The sequence below is a fragment of the Ambystoma mexicanum genome, chromosome 2q, assembly GCF_040938575.1.
Source record: "Ambystoma mexicanum isolate Mex_15411 chromosome 2q, UKY_AmexF1_1, whole genome shotgun sequence".
NCBI classification, from domain to species: domain Eukaryota; kingdom Metazoa; phylum Chordata; class Amphibia; order Caudata; family Ambystomatidae; genus Ambystoma; species Ambystoma mexicanum.
In genome coordinates, this window is record NC_090924.1 from 466,124,098 (window position 1) to 466,144,945 (window position 20,848).

At 43.8% G+C, this 20,848-nt stretch overlaps 1 protein-coding gene across 1 annotated transcript in view; it reads right to left on the reverse strand.

The window, feature by feature from the left end:
* The window catches only part of SDK1 (sidekick cell adhesion molecule 1), a 2,988,580-nt gene that overhangs the window by 623,116 nt on the left and 2,344,616 nt on the right, over window positions 1–20,848 (reverse strand). Inside the window, exons 21-22 of the mRNA XM_069647588.1 lie at window positions 20,612–20,803; window positions 12,376–12,497 (exon numbers count right to left, since the gene is read on the reverse strand). Coding sequence (XP_069503689.1) covers window positions 12,376–12,497; window positions 20,612–20,803 — 314 coding nt within the window. The remainder of the gene's footprint in view (window positions 1–12,375; window positions 12,498–20,611; window positions 20,804–20,848) is intronic.

Sequence of the window (20,848 nt, forward strand, 5' to 3'; positions counted from 1 at the left end):
CGAGTTGGCCATCCTAGTGGTGGGGCCGGTTTGATCGTTCACCCTCACTGGTCTCCTGCTCCATTCACTTGTTCCCCTCCATCCTTCCTATCCTTTGAATTTCATGTTGTTTCTTTTTCTTTCCCACTTTCTGTAACTCTGCTGGCTATATATCATACCTCTTGTGTCTTTCTGCGATGACTTTGAATCTCTTCTATCTTTAGTCTCCATTCCTGCCTCTCCCATTATTGTCCTTAGTGACTTTAATATTCATCTTCCTCTTGCTCGCCCTGACCCCTCCTCCTGCTCTTTTAGCTTCTCTAATCTTTTGTACAATATCCCTCTACTTTGTTCTCCTCCTACACACGTTAAAGGTGGGGTCATCGACCTGGTCTTCATCTTTGCTGGCTTTAATGTCATTGTGCCTCTTCAAGCTCACACCCTTCCCCCTGCTGATCACTTTTTCCTTTCCACCTCCGTTATTCCTTCATCACCTGCCTCTCTTGCATGTACCCCTTTCTACATCTTATCAATTTGTTCTGGTAGACTCTATTTTGTCACATTTATCAGACTTCTCTCATTTTCCCACTAATGATATTGATTCTGCCCATAATTTGTTCCATGATAAGCCCTGTTGTTTTGAGTTGTAGGAGTGTGGAGGATGCTAGGACCCAGAAGCCACCAATCCTGCCTTTAAAAAAGGCCTGCAACCGAGCACGCGGCAAAGCCTGGCCAAGAGCGCACCCTGTTGTTTGGAGTTGCGGAAGTCCGAAGGGTGCTAGGTCACAGGAGTCGCCAATCCTGCCTTTAAAAAAGCCTGCGGCGAAGGCCGCGCCAACGGTGCGCCCTGTAATTTGGAGTTGCAGGAGTCTGGGGGATGCGAGGACCTAGGAGCTGCCAATCCTAACTATGAAAAAAGGTCTGCAACTTAGCCGACGGCGATGCCTGCACCAAGACCCTGTTGTTTGGAGTTGTTCGGAGGTGTGAGTAATAATCTCATACTGCATTGCATTTTGCACTTTATTACTTCCTGGAACTTGGATATCGGGCGCTTTGGTGACACTGTATCTTAGGTACTGTATCTCAGCAGAAAACTATTCTTTTTGACTTGTTCTGTATCTTGCTCTGTGTGTCTTGTGGGAGCAAAATATAACTTTCGGCGGGGCGGACATGTAACCCACCAGCCCGAGCTTTGGTAGACCCAAGGCGAAGCTAGATTTCCTGGGGTGCAGATGAATTTTTTTTTTTAAATGTTTTTGATTCCAACGGTAGGCAAGCACATATCCCGTCAAAATGGAAAAATTGAAAGAAAAAGTTATTAAAAAATGGCCACCATAAACATGGAAAAACGACCAAGTACCTTTTCGGATGACAGCAGCCATTTGTTTGCCCGTGGAATCTCTTTCAGTGATGGTGAAGCCTATCAATACTGCTGGTGGAGTATGACCGCCTCTTAAACCATACAGACCAAACAACACATATAAAACTTGCCGATTAACTTATTCTAGCAAGTTATTTAGCTGCATATGTTTATTAGAAAGTTCTATGCTTTTAAACCCCTTTGACCCTTTTAAAAACTACTATCTTTTTATTACAAAGTTTTACTTAGACAGCTTTAAAATAGTTGCACATATTTTACATAATAGCATGTATATGTTTCATGGATAGTATAGCTCACATAGTTTAATTGCGTACTGTTCATTCGTTTTAATTTATAGAGTAGTTTTGCACTCATTCCATTATGGAAAGCATCAGTGAGCATTTCCCGGCACCTGGACTGCAAACATTCACATTTAGTTGCTAAACCAATTGAGGAAGCCATGGTATTAATGAAAGAAATTGGGTGCTTGCTGGGGTCTTTGCAAGATGATGGTACGCAAATAGGAGGAGCCCGTACTAAAATGGTCTGCAGCAAGGAATTGCATCAATGGGGATGGTATAGCGCACCCACCGTTAGCCCCTACAGATTGTCACAAAACGGGCGTAGAGAAAACGGAGAATAGCAATGGCAAGTGGATTAAAACCGTTACCACCAATAGGAATGACTTGGAGGCCTTTGAAGCACCAAGGCTTGAGCAACAGCTCGTAGGCAGAAATGATCATATCCCAGTGGAAGTTCACACGTTCAGTCAATCAAGCGGTGGGTAATCTTCCAGCACAGAACTTAATGCAGCTTATCATTGGTAAGCCGCGTGAAGCAGATGATGGGTATATTATCAGCAGCCTAGCTATATCTAATACATTTGAGCCTTTGAGTTCTTTGAATGCATCTGGTGATTGTGCTTCAGCAAGTACTGTAGCAGATATAGAACTTGATGTTAACATGGCTGAGAAGTATGATAATACCTCTTGTGTAGGAACTAATATTGTTACTCACTCTGCCCGCAACAAGTGTGGTGGAAAATACTACTACTTCGATAACGGAGAGTGGGGCAAGTTGGATTGCTCGTGGAATGGAGGATAAATGTCAGTCTGAAGGTGAACGTGATACTTCGCAGACCACTCGTCATGGTATCAGTGGTATAGGACCACAGTGTGCACGTTCCCTTGATCACATGTGGGCTAAACCTGATGAGTTAAAAGGTATCATTGTAGGGTTAGCTGGGGTGGTGAGGCAACTGGGCAATGTAGTGTTAAGTCACTTATACAGAAACAAGGACACACAAAATGCCACTTTGCCCAGAAATAGTGACACCCCGCACAAGAACAAATACTACTAATTGCACCTTGAATTGCCCGCTACTAGGAGCAAGGATAGTGACATACAGGACCCACACAAATCTAATCTTATACAAAGTTTGGGAAACAATCGTTCAGCAGTGTGCACTCCTGACCTTAATAAGCAGGTAACACCAACGACTACTGGGAATATCAGCTATGTCCAGCATAAAAGGTAGCAGGACAGTGAATTATATGCATCCCTATAGGAAAATACCACACTAACTAAAGGGAATGATCGATTAAAAAGCAGATCTTTGGGGAACTTTATCTTTATGTATAATGTTCCTAGAATACGTAGTGGCTCCTATGAAGACATAGTACTGCTTACCAACAAGTCCCAACATTAGTTCTGGTTCTGACATGTGAGAGGGTGTATTTCAGTGATATGGGAAGATATTGTCCACTGTCCTAGGAACCCAGTGATAAACTCAGAGCTTGATTATATCGGACGCAAGCGGAAAGATCCCCATCTTGTACAGGGTCTGTTGGCAATTGAATATAGGACCTATCCCCCTTTGTCCACCAGTATATTATTAAGAGGACTTGCCCCTGCAAAATGTCACAGAATGAGTCATCCTTCTGGCAACACCTCTGCCCGTGGTACTATTAGTAATACATTATCAGACTGCATCCGAGGCCAGGGTTCCGATAGATCAGTGGGAGAAGGGCTAGAGGGAGTGGACTGACTGGAAAAAAAGTAAAGAAACCCATCCCGAGGGAAATATCACCTATGCCAGTAATGATATAAGTACAGAAACACATTGCCAGGAAATAATTGTTCATCCTAGTAATAACATCAGAGATGTGAGTGGAACATAGCCGGGCTGCAAAACAATCGAATAGATAATGATGTGAGCAGACCAGACAGTTTGACATTATCTGCTTTCAGAGACCTGGGCAACCAAACCTCTTCACATACAGGGCTATAAAACCATTGCAATTCCGGGGGTCTCGTGATCTGGGTTAAATACTGATTGTGTGACTCAATCAGCGAGACACACACTGGCTCGCCGGACCTACAACATTCCGTGATCAGTTCGAATTCAGGACCCACATTATTAATCATGAATATCTACAACAGACCAACCTCCAATAATGGCATGAACACTATCCTTTGTGCAAAACATATAATTGGGAAAAGGCAATCCTTCTTCAAAAGATACTGCATGCTATTATGTTGGTAATTTTAGCCTTCAGTTCGAATCCTCTCTTCTTTCTGAAGGTATTACGCAAGAGGGAGGCGAGGCTCGGAATATTCCAAAGTTAGGTTCAACCTACCGCAAGCTGAAATATGAGCACGCTACTGGTGTTCAGCGTATGTTCCTACATTTGGAAATGCGTGCCTGTGATGGGAGAACCCCTGATGATACTCCATCATTACCAACTTTTGTCTCGGGTGGCAACGCAATGAACATTGATTATATTTTGATTTATGTTGATAAATGGAGCCTGGTCAAAAGACTTCAGGTATTAGAAAGAATTAAAAGTGATCAGCAACCCTTACTTCTTGCACAGGAGACCAGAGATAAGATATATAGATGGAAATACTCCCCTGGGGATCGATGGTCCTGCAAGGAAAACAGTTAAGTGGAGAAACTAGAACTAGATAAGATCCTTCCAAGAATGTATTCTGCAACCCTACCACCATTGGAACAGATTCTTAGTGGTGCGGTTACCAATGAGGATGAGATAATGAGACTCTATGGGGAATTGCCTGGCACTATATACCTTCTGGTTACCAAGACGGCTGCACAGATAGAAAACATCAGTATAAAATGAAATGCATGGTATGATAAGGAATGTAGGGCAGCCAAGCAGACACTTATTAATTATATTAAGAACATAGATAATCACGCTAGGGAAGATATTCAACATCTGCATCACAGATATAAAAAAATAATTGCCCAAAAGAAGAAACTATATGCAGAGGCAAAATGGAGAGTTCCATGAGGGATTGAGGGAAATAACACCAAGCTTTGGATGTTGATGGGGTCAGGCACTTGCAACAGAGCATTCCATCATTGCAAGTATTTGTGAAGACAAATGGTTGAAAAAACTTTAGATCCATGTATGAAGAGACCAGTTTGGCATTTGTACCCAGTAACATTGCTCCATTGTTTAGTTCTCCACTCTTCTTCTTGCAGAAGAGATTAGGTTGGCTCTGGGTGCCCAGAAAGGGGGTAGTGTGCCAGGTGTGGATACAATTCTAGTGAATGTGTATAAAAATGAAATTACGATTTGGATGCCTTTTTCCAAACATTATTTAATGCCATTAATAGTCCCTAAATGGTCCGCAAGCCCTTGGTGCAAGCAGAAATAATACAGATTTAATAAGAAGGGGGCACGGATGACCCTGCCAATTATCGTCCCATCGCGCTATTCGACACTGCAGGTAAAAGTTACGATAAAATCCTCTTAGATCGTTCATTAAAGTGGATTGAGGAGGCTGAGGCTATTGACTATCTACAAGCAGGGTTCCAATGTAGGGTATCTACCATTGACCACCAGTGCTTTAGCCTCTTACTACTCATTAACAAATATGTTGTACGGAGGATGATGAAATTATATGTGCTATTTGTGGACCTAAAGTGTGCATTTATTTGACAGTGTTCCCAGATCCACATTTTGGGAGAAATTATTTTTAGCTGGGGCGCCATTATCTTTGGTAAAATAAATAATTGCTCTCCAAAGTGAAAACAAAGCATGTGTTAAATAGAGCCTGACAGGTGATTGACTCTCTACTTATATATAGCCAAGGTAGCTACCATATATGGCTCAGAGATCTGGGCATATATGAAGATTGATAAACTAGGAAGAATTGAAAATACCATCTTCAGAAAATGATTGTTTCTGCCAAAAGGAATGCCTATGGTCTCCATTCTAAATGGGCATTAATTGCCATAGCATAAAACATGGAGTAGCCATTAGGCCAGTTTTATACTGGCTGCGAGTATGGTCAGAGAGGCACTTACTGATGCCCTCTCTCAAGCTGGCGCCTGCACATCAAATCAACTCTTTTTCTTTTAGACCTTGGCGATCTGTGGGAAGAACCTATATGCATAAATGACACAACTAAAGGTGTCATGAAAAACACTTATAAACACCATATGTATAATCAAATGAAAATGCAATATCAGGATTCTGAGCTTGCACACATGTACGGAGCGTTAACACTAGAGGTTTGTTATGGAGCATATCTGGCCATCCACCAACCGCAATAGGCAACATATATTAGATTTAGAATGGGAAGTCTGCCGGTCGGTTCTTTAAAACATGATGGAATCGGGAGCATTCAGATCTATCGTTGCATTGCTCCGAAACCGTGAAACGGCGCAGCATTTTTGTTTCTGTGTCCCAAATACGGATACCTGAGAATGATATATGTGAAACCCATTCTTGTTGGATATGGTGTCCGAACTATCAATGAAGCGTTCTTATCATGTAAAACAACAGCGCATGAAACGACTGTCATTAATGTGGAAGTATATATATATATATACATATATATATATATATATATATTTATTTTTTTTTCTTCCAAAACTGACAGACCACCAGTCGTTGAGGAGCACTCTCCTTACAGGGTTTTATTCACTCAAGTCAGGACACCAGTTTGTTTCCCATTTCTTCTTTATTTTATTTCAAAAATGTGTGCAGCACATCACGACACAACAATATGCAGCCGCCATTCAACCTGGCACTCCCACAAAAGTTAACGCGTATATATATATATATATATATATATATATATATATATATATATATATACACATGGCTTGGCTCTGCAGGAAAAAGCACACATGAATTAGCTTAGCCTGAGAGTCTGGAACTACCAGATGTGATTTTTATAATGGTTTATCTAATAAGTTCATCTATTGCACTTTACTTTTTGTGTGTTTAAATTGACCATAATGAATTATGTACACTCAACAATTCAAATGTAGTAATTTTGGATAATACTTTTAACATCATATGGGATATGAGGTGTGATGAATTGTTTTTATGTATTTGTTGCATTTTATGACGTATGTCGAATAAATGATGAAACTGAAACATTTCTATCTCTGCATCCCTTGATTCCCTTTGACCCTTATCCCTGTTCAAACCTACAAGCAAACCTTCCAGCCCTTGGCTCTCTGATATCGTTGAGCAGCTTAGGGTCTAACTACGTAAGACCAAACTTGTTGGGCAGTGGGAACACTGGTTGGACATAGAACCTGATTGGATCAGTGGCTCTCTGGTACATATTCCCCGTGTGCAATCGGTTTCTGCAGCGTTGCACAGTGCACAGAGATGATTTTGGATTACCTACGCATGTTTGGGCCGCTGCAGAGTGGAGCGCCATTGTGCACTCCCCGAAAGGTTGACAGTAGCTGCACTCATTATTCTCCATGCACCTTCAACATACAACCACAAGGGTAGCCCGTCTTTGTAAGGATTTCATATGTTTTTCTTTCTCTTGGCAGCCCCACATCGGGACCATATCGGAATGACCCTTACAATAGTGCTTCAGACACAGCAAGGGAAAACCCTTTAAAACCTTTAAAGGGATGGGGGTCTGGCAGGTGCACCGCTTCTCACAGTAGCCTGCTTGGACGTGAGGGAATTTGGTTTGCGTCTTGGGAATTTTCTTTGGAGATCTTCCAGGCCCTGCATCACAATGCAGTTGACGACCCCTGGGATCGCCACATCCACAAACAAAGGCAGAGGACTTGGTCACAATACAGAAATAAACAGGGAATGGCACAGGAACATTATAGTTAGAATGATACCAAGAACAGATCTATAACCAGTGGGGTCCAAAAAGATGCTGAACACAATTTCTGAGATCAAAAAGGATTTTCTTCAAGGCAAAGGTTTTCCCTCCTGGGTGAAACTCAAAGTAGAAAACTCAAGGGGTAGGATAGTATCTTCAGGTTCCAGATGACCAGAACAAGTTCACAGGGTTCAGAATCTTCCCATCAATCATGGTTTAAACGATGTCTTCCCTGGATGACTCCTGGTCTGCTTGAGCTATCAGTGGGCTACAACCACCTCTGATGCATCTTGTAGACATCAATGAATCTCTACCAATCATTGAAGGTAGTAAGTGAGCTTATATGCCAGGCTGAAACAGAGGCAACTGGCTGGCCTTCCCCAGTTTTCCCAAGCTGACTTGAGAGCCTTGCCACCAGACCCTTCTAGGTCCTGACAGCCCTCTTCACCACCTCTTTACTCATGCTCAGATCCTACTCCTCCTCATTTCCACACTGCATGCTTCTTCCCCCTCCCACCGTAGATTTGTCCCCTTCAAATCGAGGCCTCATCCGTACTTCCTGGGTTGGGCCAAGCACACAATCTCAACCCTTCCTGATCTTTCTTGCTAGGGTCTTGCTAGCCACCTGATGTTCATTTGCCACCTTCTCCAAGCCTCTCTCCAGCTCCTACCGATGTGCCATCACCACCTATTCCAATTTCCTCTCCATATCCTGTTGATGTTCTTTACCAACATCTCAAACTCTCTCTCCACCACCTCCTGATGTTTTTATACTTCCGCTTCTAAGACTCGCTCCAATCCCTCCTGCCTTAACTGTTTCTCCAGGCTCCTCCAAAGTCCTTGCTCCTATAAATTCCTTCTTACAATCTCCACCAAACGCCTGCTGGCAGCTCCTACCGCAAACACCCAGACTGCCAGACTGAAAACGTGACCCCTGCCTAGAGGTTGGACTCCCTGTGTTGGTTTGCAGGTGATGAGTGATGTGCTCTAATTGGTTAGAGCTCATTAGTTCGCTTGTGTTGTGTATAGTAGTTTGTACCTAGACAAAGGCTTTAACCAGTCATCTAAGATTTCACTTTTTGTGTTGAACTGTTTCCGAGCTAGAGGACGTGCTGCGTGGTAGAGAACCCTTTAAGTGAGTGGGTTTAAGTATTTTAATGTGTTTAACTACGTGAGCTTTTCTGGATCTCACTGTCGGGAAACAAACACAGTGTCCTTTCTGCTATATGATTCTTGGCAAACAATGTGGTATGGAGTCTCTGGAATGAGCTTCCTCTCCAGCTCAGAGTATGCTTATCTTTTTCTGTTTTCAAGAAGGGCCTGAAGACAGCACAGTTCTGCTAATTTCTTGATCTAGTAACCAAACAGGTGTATCCCGCGGTTGCCTCTTTTTCTGTTTTATGCATGTTGTACTGTTTGGCGCCCCCATGCCCACGGGCTCTCGTCTTTTGCGCTAGATAAAGAAATTAAATAAATAAATGCTTGGTTTTCCGGACGTATTCGGGGAGTGAGTGCTACAAAAAAAATCATTGCATATCTCTGATGCTAACACAGGCTTCCGAAGCGAGTACCACAAGAAACTGTGGGGTACCCCTGCTTTTTGGACAGAACCGCAAAGCAAGAACTGGGGGAAATTGCAAAGTTCCTCTTACAACTGATCAGGAACCCGCTATCCATTTTAGAGAATTTGATTTCCTTTGGTAAATAGTTTCCCCACCCCATAGTTCAGTACTGCTGAAGAGATGGGGCTCAACTTTCTTAAAGAGCAGCTTCCATGAAGCCTCCTTTGACAGCAATACACAAAATACTCCTTTTTGGACATGGGGGAGACGTCTATTGCTGGTGTCATTTTGTTTCCAGCTGTAACTGTTGGGAGATATTGTGTATAAGGGGACGACGATCTTAACTGATCTCATGTGACTTGTCCACAGGCCAATTATCCACAAGCTTGGGTAGGCAGTTGACCCGCTCAGTTACCTCACCAGAAAACCCTAGAGCCAGGCAAAGGGCTGCACCATAAACACAAAAGCCTTTTTCTAAAATAGCCCAATCATTCACTCTTATTCTTTTAGCAGCAAAGTAGGTAATGTAAGGTGTCCAGGAGAGGTTTTTGAAATCTGAGCTCACTCTTCAAAAGACAATATTGCCTCCTCGAATGTGACACGAGAGTGGACTCCTGAAAATGAGAAAGTGTGGGTTCCAAACTCCTTCCTGCCTAATCCAGAGCAGCGAGGTTCAATGCTGTTGAAGAGTGTTCCATTTTTTTGAAAACCATGGGGGGGATGCGAAAGGAAGATTAAGTAAGCACACAAGGGAAATAAGAGACTTGGGGCTAAGTGCGAGTTTAATGGTGCAGGGATAGAGTGGAGGTAAATTCTTGTACCTCCATTTTTTCCTTACCCCCAAACTACAAGTTTGCTGGTTTTACCTCCGAAGGAAACTCCTCCACTTTACCTCCAAAATATGGTGGTATTACCATCCAGTGATACCACCGGAGGTAATACTGCCAAAAATCCCCAATGGAGTCCATAGATGAAATGGGGATTTACGCCACAAAAGCACCACTTGTAATCTGGCGGTATTACAGCCAGAGGTAATAACTCCAGTGCTAATACTGCCTGACCAAGTGTCAGTATTACAATCCTTAAGAATAACAGACAAGCAAGGAAAGAAATTTTGTCCGGCATGTATAGTGGGTTCTATGTAATTTCATTGCAGGATGTTTTTTTACTGCAGATTTTTCAACAAAAAACTCATTGCGTTTTTCTTTTTTTCCCTTACCTCCCTAAAAAATTAGATGAGTTTGTTTCCGTTGAAAAATTCACGGTAAAAAAAACCTGCAAAAAAACATCTTGCGATGAAAGGACGTTGTACCGTACAGTGCAGGGGAAGACATTTCCGGCATGACTCATGCATGTACAGTCTGTAGAAAGAAATCACATGGTTACAAAGCCACATCTGAACAGTGTGAGGGTGAATCCCACAGAATGAGTGAACATGGAAAGGAACACACTGCCTTCTCTCCGTGTCAAGAGTATTATAAACTTGCAAGTTCCCCATGACAAAGGAGGATTAAACGTAGCACACAGCCTTCTCGGCCTACCAAGACATTTTCTGACTTCAGAGGTTAATGCTGGCAAAGTAGAGGAATCAAGACTCACACAGGGAATAACACCAGGACTTCTGGGGGAAGGAAGGGCCACTCCAGACCTGCCAACAGACCTACTGAAATCCAAAATGTTGGCAGGCCTTTAGATAACCTCAAATTTGCCCCTTCCAAACCACATGACGCTCGGTCCAGGGGCCAATAACAGCCAAGCCCAGCCCTCACTATACAGGTGTGCTCAATACCAGTAAGCATCACCAGGGGAGGACTGGCCTACAGGGAGCTCCGGGCATCACAGGCCTCTTTTGTGTGGTTACCTATTTTATTGTCAAATATTGGGGAGAGAGCTTGCTCACACTGTGTAACATGGGGCCACTTTGAAAAACATGTCCACTGCCTCTTTTGACTCCCAGTCCACCCCTGAGAATCATAACAGGGGAGGAGGGATCCTACTATGTAGTGCAGCCACCTAAGTTGGCAGTGTGGGGTGTTCAAAAAGGAGTTGATGGAAGGAATGTGTTGGAGAGTAGGAGAACAGAAGGTTAGAGCTAGAAGCTGGATGGAGAGTATAGTATATATTGGAGAGCAGAGAGGTGTCTTCAGGAAGAGGAGGGTTACTTGGGAGTGGACCAGGATGGACCAGGAGAATTGTATCATCAAAGAAGTGTTGTTGCGGAGTGTACGCGGTTGGAAGAAAAGAGAGTTACCAGCAGGGGGAGAGCAGTTAGTGGAGTGTGGGGGAGGCAAACCATTGGAGATGGAGGGGGAGTCTGGAAGAGGCTGTCAGAGATATAGCCAGGCAGTTGGAGGCAGAATGTTACACCAGGGACAAAGGGCATTGACCTCGGATGGTGGAAAATTGAGAGGAGGTGGGAAGCGACCCGATCTTCTCAAGAGAGAAAGAGAGAGGTGTGGTTGGAGGAGAGCTAAAGGCCCACACCAGCCATTGCCAAGCGAGAGGAACTAAAGATGGAGCTAGTGCTACAAGATCTGAGGCGGTGAACAGGTACCCCTAGAAGGAAAGGCAAAGTCTCTGATGCCCAACCTGGGCCGGTGAGGAAATGAGCACCGGTCGGAGGAGGCAAGAGATGGTGCAATCTCACTGGCGGCCAAGGAGGATATTATTAAAGGTGAGGGCTACAAGGGGTTTGGCCAGGAGCCTTTCAAAGTCCTACCCTGAAGTACCAATTCCAGGAGCCTTATTGGAAGAGGCTCTATTGTTTCCACCTCCCTGAGGTGTCCTTTAATTGTTCTCACAGCCCAACGTTGATCACAGAAGCAGAGAACAACGTACTCTATCTAAAAGGGTTTGGGGATCCTGCAAAACCTGCAAACCGAAGACGGAGACCAGGGTCATCGTCCAGATGTGCAGGTAAGACCACGACAAGGACACCCCATGGAGAGACTGGATACTACATTTTGACATTCTTTAAGTGACTCTATGAGCCGAAAGAACACTTATTAGCTTCATTTGGTGCCGCACACATTTCCCTTCCTCCCTTTTCCTGAAGGGGACTCAGGAAGGAGGTCCAAGCTGCATCAAGTTACCTTAAGTTATTCAGGTTTCTTTTCCGTCCTGACACTTCAAATGCAAGTGCTACTAAGATGATTTGTAGCACCTTTACCACAATATTGTGATTCCATAAGCTCACTGTAGTAAGTGTGCAGTGGTGCAGAGTATATTTGTCATCAATGTATTTTTTTTATATAACATGTAGCACGTTTCTGTAGAAAAGTAGACGTCATCAGCTAGAAAGTAAAAAAAGACTCTTTGCACATCCATATAAAAACCGAATCACAACGAGTTTGTTACCTGTCCTTCCACAATCCATTTGGAGATTGAGGTTTTCCCATCATACCCAGGTCGAAACTGAAGGGTAGCCGAGCGAGGGCTAATGTTGGAAATTACCAGATTGGATGGAGTGCCCGGTAGTTCTACAGAAACAGAAAAAAAGGACAATTGTTGATCTTTGGAAAGCAGGCACATTCAAAATGATGTGGCACAGTTAATTGTTTTAGTTTGGAACAACTGGTCTCATGATTCTGATGTAAATGAAGCATCCACGTGGCTTGTAATTCAAAACAAGCACATGGTTGACAGGCCTCCTGTGTTTATGTTAGCTATCTCCAGAAAGCTTCTCACTCAGAGGCATCCTTCTGATGAAATGTAGTTTATGTGCAAATACTTGACTTACACATTTTGGAGCATGATAAATAGCCAGAAACACAAGGGATAAAAAGGGCATCACTTCAGCAATGGCTATGCAGAGTAGGCGTTCGATATATGGTCAAAAGCTTCTTTACATATGTTTAGACGTCAGCAGGAAGATTTTGAAATCTTCACTTCTTCTTAAATAAGTGGACAATAAGGGTAATCAAACTAGCGTGCGGAATCATCAAATGTTTAAAAAGCTCCCACCAGCAGCCTGAGCTCCCATTCCAGAGATGACCAGAGAGCTAGTTCTTCATTTCAATGTGAGGTCACATGGCACCTGTTGCAGCCAAAGGATCAACATACGCCTCCAACAGTGTTGAAGTTCACTTCCATCTTTTCCTCTTGTATAAACAAAAAAAGGGATTACGTTTTAACGGAGACCACAGGATGGGTATATGGTTTCACAAAACAGTATCTTACTCCTCTGATCCAATTTCTCTCTGCCTCCTCTCTGCTGCTCATTCTTCGTCTCTGCAGCATTTCCCCTCACTCCTGTCTGCCTCCTCCCTTCTACACTCTGGCAACCCCCCATCCCCCTCCACTCCTCTGCTCTTTCTCTTCCTACTTTGCTTTTTTCCTTCACTTTGCCCACATCCCCTCCTCTGCTCTCTCTCTCTCTTCCTCAGCACCGCCCCCTTGCTGTTCTGCACCGCTATCTTCCCTCCTATAGCTCTCCTCGCCACCACTTCACCCCTCAGCTGAACAATAACAATACGAGTATGTCCACAGACAACACATGCTTAACTCAAAATCTTGGAAACACAGAAAGGTTATCTTTGAAGGAAATTGGTCAAAAGTAACTGTTGATTTAATTATCAATCCAGGAGACAAGGGAGGAACTATTGCCACTATAAGTCGTAGCAATTATATTTTGGAAGGCCTCCGACAACTTAATGACCGCGCTTGCTATGAGGGATTAGCTTGCAATCCAACCCCTGCTTTTGCCAGCAACTGGGCTGCAAAACGGAAACAATGATGAGGACTCAGAAGAATGTATAGGGAATGATATGGGTACAGAACCAGATTCAGGAGGCTCTATGATAGCATTGAGGATGCATACAAAAAGTATAATCATTTACAAACAATATTGAGGATTCGCACACATTTTCAGTTTCATACAACAAGTAATGTACTTTTTTGAAAATCTATTAAAGAAACTCCATCATAAAAACAACTATGTATAAGATGGGATGTACTTTTAAATTCTCGGTACACCCGGAGTCAAAGTAATTCAGAATAACCCTTTTTGGAGTAAATGAGCAATACTCCTGTGTGCCATTTTTCTAAAACTACAATGAAATTAGGTTGAAAGTTGCTGGGGTGTGAAAGTGACTTAACGCAAGCCCTCGAGCTCACCCCTTTTTAAAAACCTCTGGTGAAGAAGCAGGCGGAATACATTTTTGGGATACTCAGCTTCATAACCTTTTTAGTGTATTTTAGGTTTTTTTGAAAAACCACATACCAACATAGGAGTCATTAAGATTAAAATAGGGACAGCTTTCTTGCAGTCCTTCCTAACATAGGCGTCTCCCCACCTCCATCTAGGGAGGCACCTTAGACCTACAGCAACAGTAAGTACCTCTACTAGGGACATCTACTCTAGGATTTTCAAGGCATGGTGGTGGTTTTCCTCGCTTATTTGTGTTGCCAGATATTGATTGGATATTAGAGAGTTACTCGTAACCCAATAGGCTCTTTTTGTGGATTACATTGTGATATATTCATTCTATTTGGAAGCCAAGCCCAGTTGAACATGACCTTTCTATATTCCCTTTATAAAAGCCTTGGCAGCATTTGCTTTGATATCTTTGGCTGCAGCCGTTATTATTCACTGGAAGCGCTATTGAGACGCATTAAACCAACTGCTGTTCCTAACAAACCAACTCCCGCGGAAAATGTATATCCTATATCCAAAAATTGAGTCACTTTCCTTATCGTGTGTTTATTTCCATTGTCTAAATCACACTCTCCTTGATTTTTCAACCACAAAAGTTTCTATTCGTGCTGCTTCATCTGTCTTTTTGTAATCATTTTGCTCTCAGTCTCAACTGAAAGTATAACTAGAGCTGATCGCTTTGTTTTAATTTACTGGAGCTCCTTTTCAACTATCAGCAACAGTAACTGCAACCAATATCCCCAGTGTGACCCACACATTTGGAAACAAGAAATATTTCTCAAAATGATGAAGGTGTTCCAAAAAGGAAAATATTTTCACTGTTAACAAGCCATAATTGTCAGCTTTGAGAATGCAAATGTATAGTCTAGTATCAACAACGTACACTGCCAATGGAGTCACATCTAGGGGCTCCCAATTTAGTTCAATAAGGCACAGGGAGATTAAATGATTGCCCACATTCACACACTTGGATTAAGTGGGGAAGCTGGGATTTGATCCCAGTCTAAAATGTAGGCACTTGACCACACCTCTAACCAGGTCTAGTTGTTACTGATATGTGTTAAGGTTTGGCTTCTCAAGGCTAAAATCCATCTGGCAAAATGTAAATCATTATCCTTAAAGAAACATGTTGAGCAAAAAGAGTATGACTGTAACTTGTCTCCACACATACATGAAAGGGAGGAGGCAGAGCAGTCGTCTGTGCAAGGAGTCCAGGTTTGGAGTAGGAGCAGGCAGAAATATGTCCTTGTTGGTCTCTGGAGTAAGATATCAAAGGAGCTGCAATCATGATGCCCCTTAATGTAGAGCACCAGCCTAATCCAAACGCTTGTCAACCCATGCAGCATGTGGCACAGAACATCCAGACATACATTAATAGTAAGATGGATAGTACACCCAGAGGGCAAATGCAATCAAAACGCCCCAAACATTACCACATTGGACAAATGTATCCATACACCAACTTCAGATCCCAGATATGAGATGAGAACGACCCACGCAAAAAGGTCGTGTAACGTCTGAGGGATCATCCTAAAGCACTGGGCATGTTACAGCTACTGGGAACTCCAGCGTGTTATCAGCTTTCTCCTCCTGTCGGACTGAGAAACAGTCGGGCCTGGGCTAGACTTCTGCATAGGCTTATCTTTATCCACTTCTCAGGATTTACTTCTTTTCACTCTCGTCTGGGGCCTTCACCTACTTCCTCCTCATCTTGGTTTGTCTCCTCGCCATCTCCCCCTCACTGTTCTAGTTCCCGTCCCACTCTTTTCTCTGATTTCTCTTAGCCACTCTCCTCCACCTCCCCTTCCTATTTCCACTGACATGTATCCTCCTTTTCCCTTTCTCTCGCTGGCGGTGTGTTTCACTCCCTCCTTCCCATCCTCGCTTCTCTGTTTTTTCCTTCTACACCTGCACTCTATCCTCTACTTTCCTCCGCCCTCTGCTTTACCCTTCCACGCCCAACCTTCTCCTCTCTGCTGCCTCTCTTTCCACTTTCCTACTCCTCTCCGCTCTCTACTTATACACTTCACTCTCTCTCCCTCTACCTCCCATCCACCTCCTTGCCACTCAGAAATGTCCTCTTCTACACTCTCCAATTATCCTGCGCCTCTACAGCCTGTCTCCTAACTCCCACACATCCCTACTGCTTCCCTCCCATTCTGTACTCTAGTGGGACTGGGCTTGGGTATTGTGAGTGTGGGGCTGGCATAAGCGATGTGTGAGTCAAAAGCGATTGTGCAAATCTCAGACAAGCTACAATGTACCCAGGTGGTCTGGGTTGCATGGTGTACCACCTGAGGCTCCGCATGCCGAGGTTAGGAAGCAGCTGTCTGCCATGTTTGAATTAGTTTGCCTGTATCTCCCGGTTCTCTAATGAGATGTCAGGCTTTCCAACTGAGCTCTCTCAGTGGTATGGAGTCAGACTTCTTTATAACAACAATGGGACCCCGCAGCCTGAGGTGAGCGGGGCTCCTGGCAGTATCCATGAGCACTGTTCGAAAGCTTGAGTCTCTCTGACAGACAGAACTCAGCGCTAACATGTGGTTTGTATGGTCTCGTGGTCACAGGTCACGTACTCTTCCAGCTTCCCCTATTAAAATCTAGGCTATGCTTCTTGGACAACCGCAGGGTCCATGGGTGAAAGTGGATAGCCTAAAAACGAGGCTAGGGATGTGATGGCCCCCCCCCGAGGTGCCTTCGTATACTGCCTCAGAGGCCAGCATCCCAGAACGAGTGGTTGTGCCAGCCCTCCTGGTCACGGCACTCCCTTCCTCTAACTCACACAGTGAGGCTTGGGTGCCAGGATAGACTACTGGATATGATGGGCCCATGTTTAAAGATCATGGAAATAGCAGAGAAAGCCAAAGCAGAAGGCTGAATGGCTGACCCAGAGATGTGCAGTGGCTGGTCCCAGAGAGATGTTTGTTTCTTGGGGAATGCAACCACACCTCTTAAATCCGAACGCAGGATAAAGATACACCCCAATTTGGTGAATATGTCTGATAACAGACCACTTAGGAAAAGCATACTTTTTTGGGGGGTGGGGCATATAACAACATCTTCCCTGGACAAACCCAGACCAATTTGAAGAACATATTTTACGGCAATGTTTTGCTAGAGCCTGTCGAAACAGGGGGGCTCGCATTCGGCTTGAGCCAAAGAGCTGCCTCATGTGGAACTTTCATGGTAAGAGACTTCCAACCCACACTGGTGGAACAACAATCGAGTTTTTAAAATCAACAGAAGGGCCAATATTCCAGTTGCTACTTTCATAGGAGGAGAGGAGACACAACAGCAATTGATTCAATGGCAAAACTACACCTTACATGTTCTTTAAAAGTTGGGGGTAGGATAAGTTCACAGTTGGTTACACAAAACTCAGGATCCATGTGTGCCGCGAGGATTCAGGAGTTCGGAATAAAATGTACCAAAGCATCAGAAACAATGACCAAAATGCAAACATTTTTGAAACAAGGGATCGCACCTAATTTCTATTGAAATTAGCAACCTTCTGCATTGGCATAAGGGAGGGCTATCAAACTCTCCCCGTAATGGGTGGAGGGATTCTTAAGCAATCCTTTTCTGGTAAAGAAAAAGGATAAGGGTTTTTGATCAGTCATCAGCCTCAAGGATTTAACAATTTCCTAGCAATCCGTCATTTCGAGATGGGAATGCTAGCACTGTGGAGGGATGTCTTATGTTGAGGAGATTGGATGGTACATTTAGATCTCAAGGGCATGCAGCTAACAATTCCACTTGTTAAACATCACAGAAACAAGTTCTGATTGTGGTGACACAGGTACTACTTTCAGCTGCACCCTTGAAACCAGTGGCAAACACCTTTCTGTGACAATTCCCTGCCCCCTGAAATATTTGGATGATATCCTGTTGATGGCCCCTTCATACGAGGATTTCCGCACAATCTACAGACAATCCCTTTGTCAGCTTCATATAAAGGGATTTGTCTTAACTCTGGAAAAATAATGTAGGTCCTGGTCCTGGGATTGCTCCCTTCAATGGCCCAGCTGCAAGATTGGGGCAATGGCCCAGTTGCAAGATTTGGGCAATGGCCCAGTTGGAAGAATTGTGGAATTACCCAGCTGTAAGATTTGGGCAATGGCCCAGTTGCAGGATTTGGGCAATGGCCCAGCTGCAAGATATGGGCAATGGCCCAGTTGCAAGAATTGGTCAATTGCCACGTTGCACGAGCTGGGCAGTAAAGAAAGAACTGAAGAAGATCTTACCTCAGACTGTTATTTCCATCGACACCTCACTCCCTTAATAGGGCTACTTTTAATCCACCATTCAAGCAATATTTCAAGTTCCTATGTATTACAAAGACCTACAGCGACTGAGAATCTGCCATTTACGCCAGCACAAGCATTACTCAGATTGGAACCCTTTGTCACAGGAAGCAAAGCAAGAGCTTCTGCAGTGGCTCAACCACACAAACGCCTGGAATGGGAGGCCATATTCAGTTTCTCCCCGGATCTACTCTAAGAATCTGAAGAAGCTTATTAAATTAGGGATATCCGCCTGGAGGAACCTTTTTTTTCAGTTGTGGGATGACAATCTGGACGTATCTTTTCAGGCATTAACGACCAAGATTGTTACCCTCCTTTTTCAGATTTGTGTTTTCAAATTCTCAGATGCAAGAGGCCTTGGGTTTTGTAAGACGCTCTTTTTCCTTTTCAGGGGTGCAATTTGAGACATCTTTAAGGACTATGAATAAATACTGTGTAGGTGGAATATCCAGAAATGTCAGGCTTTCCTTGAATGTGTGTCAGTTGCTACCTGGCGGCTCATAAAGCACATACCAAACACATGAGTAGCTCTTCCATGCTGCTGAATATCCGCATAAGACGTCATCATCCGGTTTCTTCTCCCATTCTAGCTACATGAATTACGTGTGTTCCGTCCCAGGCAGGGAGGGGGCACTAAGGCTTTTGGAACATATTCCATAAGTGGCACAAATGCTTCAAAGGCTTTCTAGTCCAGGATTCACCTAAAAGATATCCTGAGGTCAGCGAACTGCTCTAGAGAATCAGTATTTTCAGACATTGATTTCATCGCTGGAAGTAAGCATTTGTTGGGGAAACGATATTTATTTTCTGCCACTATCCAACACTTTCCCCACACATTGTAGGACTGGAGTTGGTTAAACAAGTCCCAAAACATGTTGCAAACGGTTGTTTAGTGGGTGGAAAGAAAATATCGTTCACCGATGTTCCTTTCCAGCTCTGGAATCACATGCAATCTCAGCTGTGCCATTATCCCAGCGTTACACTTGCAAAAAGAGAGGCCTTCGTGGCGTGTCAGAACATTACGGTTTTGCAAGTTAACACGAAGTAAGGCCGAGATATCATTAATGGCACAGAGGTGAGTGTTATCCCACCACTCCGGCTGTGGAGATGTACCCACCATCAGATGTAACAAACGTGGTTTCTCTGCCCTCTCATCACTTATCCCAATCTCCAGAAATGTCTATAGAATTGAATTGAATTGATATTTTATTTCTATCGCGCTCGTACACAAATGTTGCAGAGCGCGACAAGGCAAGGGAGGGGACAGGGGAGAACAAAACAACAATCTTACTAGGCCCAGTGACATTGAGAACGCACAAGTGCATGGGAGACCAATCAAAGGTCTAGCTGTGATCGCTAAAGTGCTGGGAATCAGTGGTATCACTTAACTCTCCAAGAGATGTTGGCCTTTCGTGATGGGCCAAAACTCTGCTGTGCTGATTTTGCCCAAGCCCTTGAGTCGCCCCCAACCCCCAACCCACGCCGGAAACTAATGAGTGCAGCACTTCCAATAGCCAGTGCATGCCTTCCCCTCATGTACTAGTGTGGACAGACCTGCATCGCCAACCAATTTATTTCAAGCCATCCACAGTTTTTTGTCGCATGTCAGGGTGTTCTAAATATCATTGTCCCACGTTACATTGTAATTGCAACTCAAAGTGCTGTAAGAAAATATAAATTCCCATCTGAATGTGATAAATTGTTGAACACGGCTGCTCAGAACTATGGGACACAATGTAATGAACCCTCAAACATTCTCCCTTCAGATTAGTAATTGCAGTTTAGTAAAGGGCAGTGGTTACACAATTAGCATTCCCATTCTGCACTCATTGCACATAGCTTGCATAACCACCACAGACAATCCACATCCTCAAATGCGACCCCCAACAGAGGTCAGAGCTGTAGCTGGGAGAGCGGATATTCTATTTTTAACTTCATAAACCAAATGAAATTAATTAAAAAAAGGCCATAGAGTCACAAATTACTCAAAGCAGCATAAATTGAGATATCGCTCCAAGAGAACATTTTTCGTTTCATAAGAACGCAGTGCCGGACTGTGAGTGTGCAGTGCACAGTGATTTCCGGAAGGGCCAGTCATTTGACGGACTCATCAGAAGAAAATCAGATCTCTAACCTGGAGGGACGCCAGAGGAAATGGTAGATGAGGAGACCGCCCCGCTTCCTTTCGAAGTTATAGCAGCAACTTCAATGGTGTAGGTAGTGAGGGACGACAGGCCCGTGATCTTGTACTCATGCGTTGTATTCATCAGGGTGTGCGAGACATGGGAATCATTCTTGTTGTATATGTCCCAGGAGATCTGGTAACCTAGAAAATAGAAACAGAACAGTTACTGTAGCCAAAATTAATGGT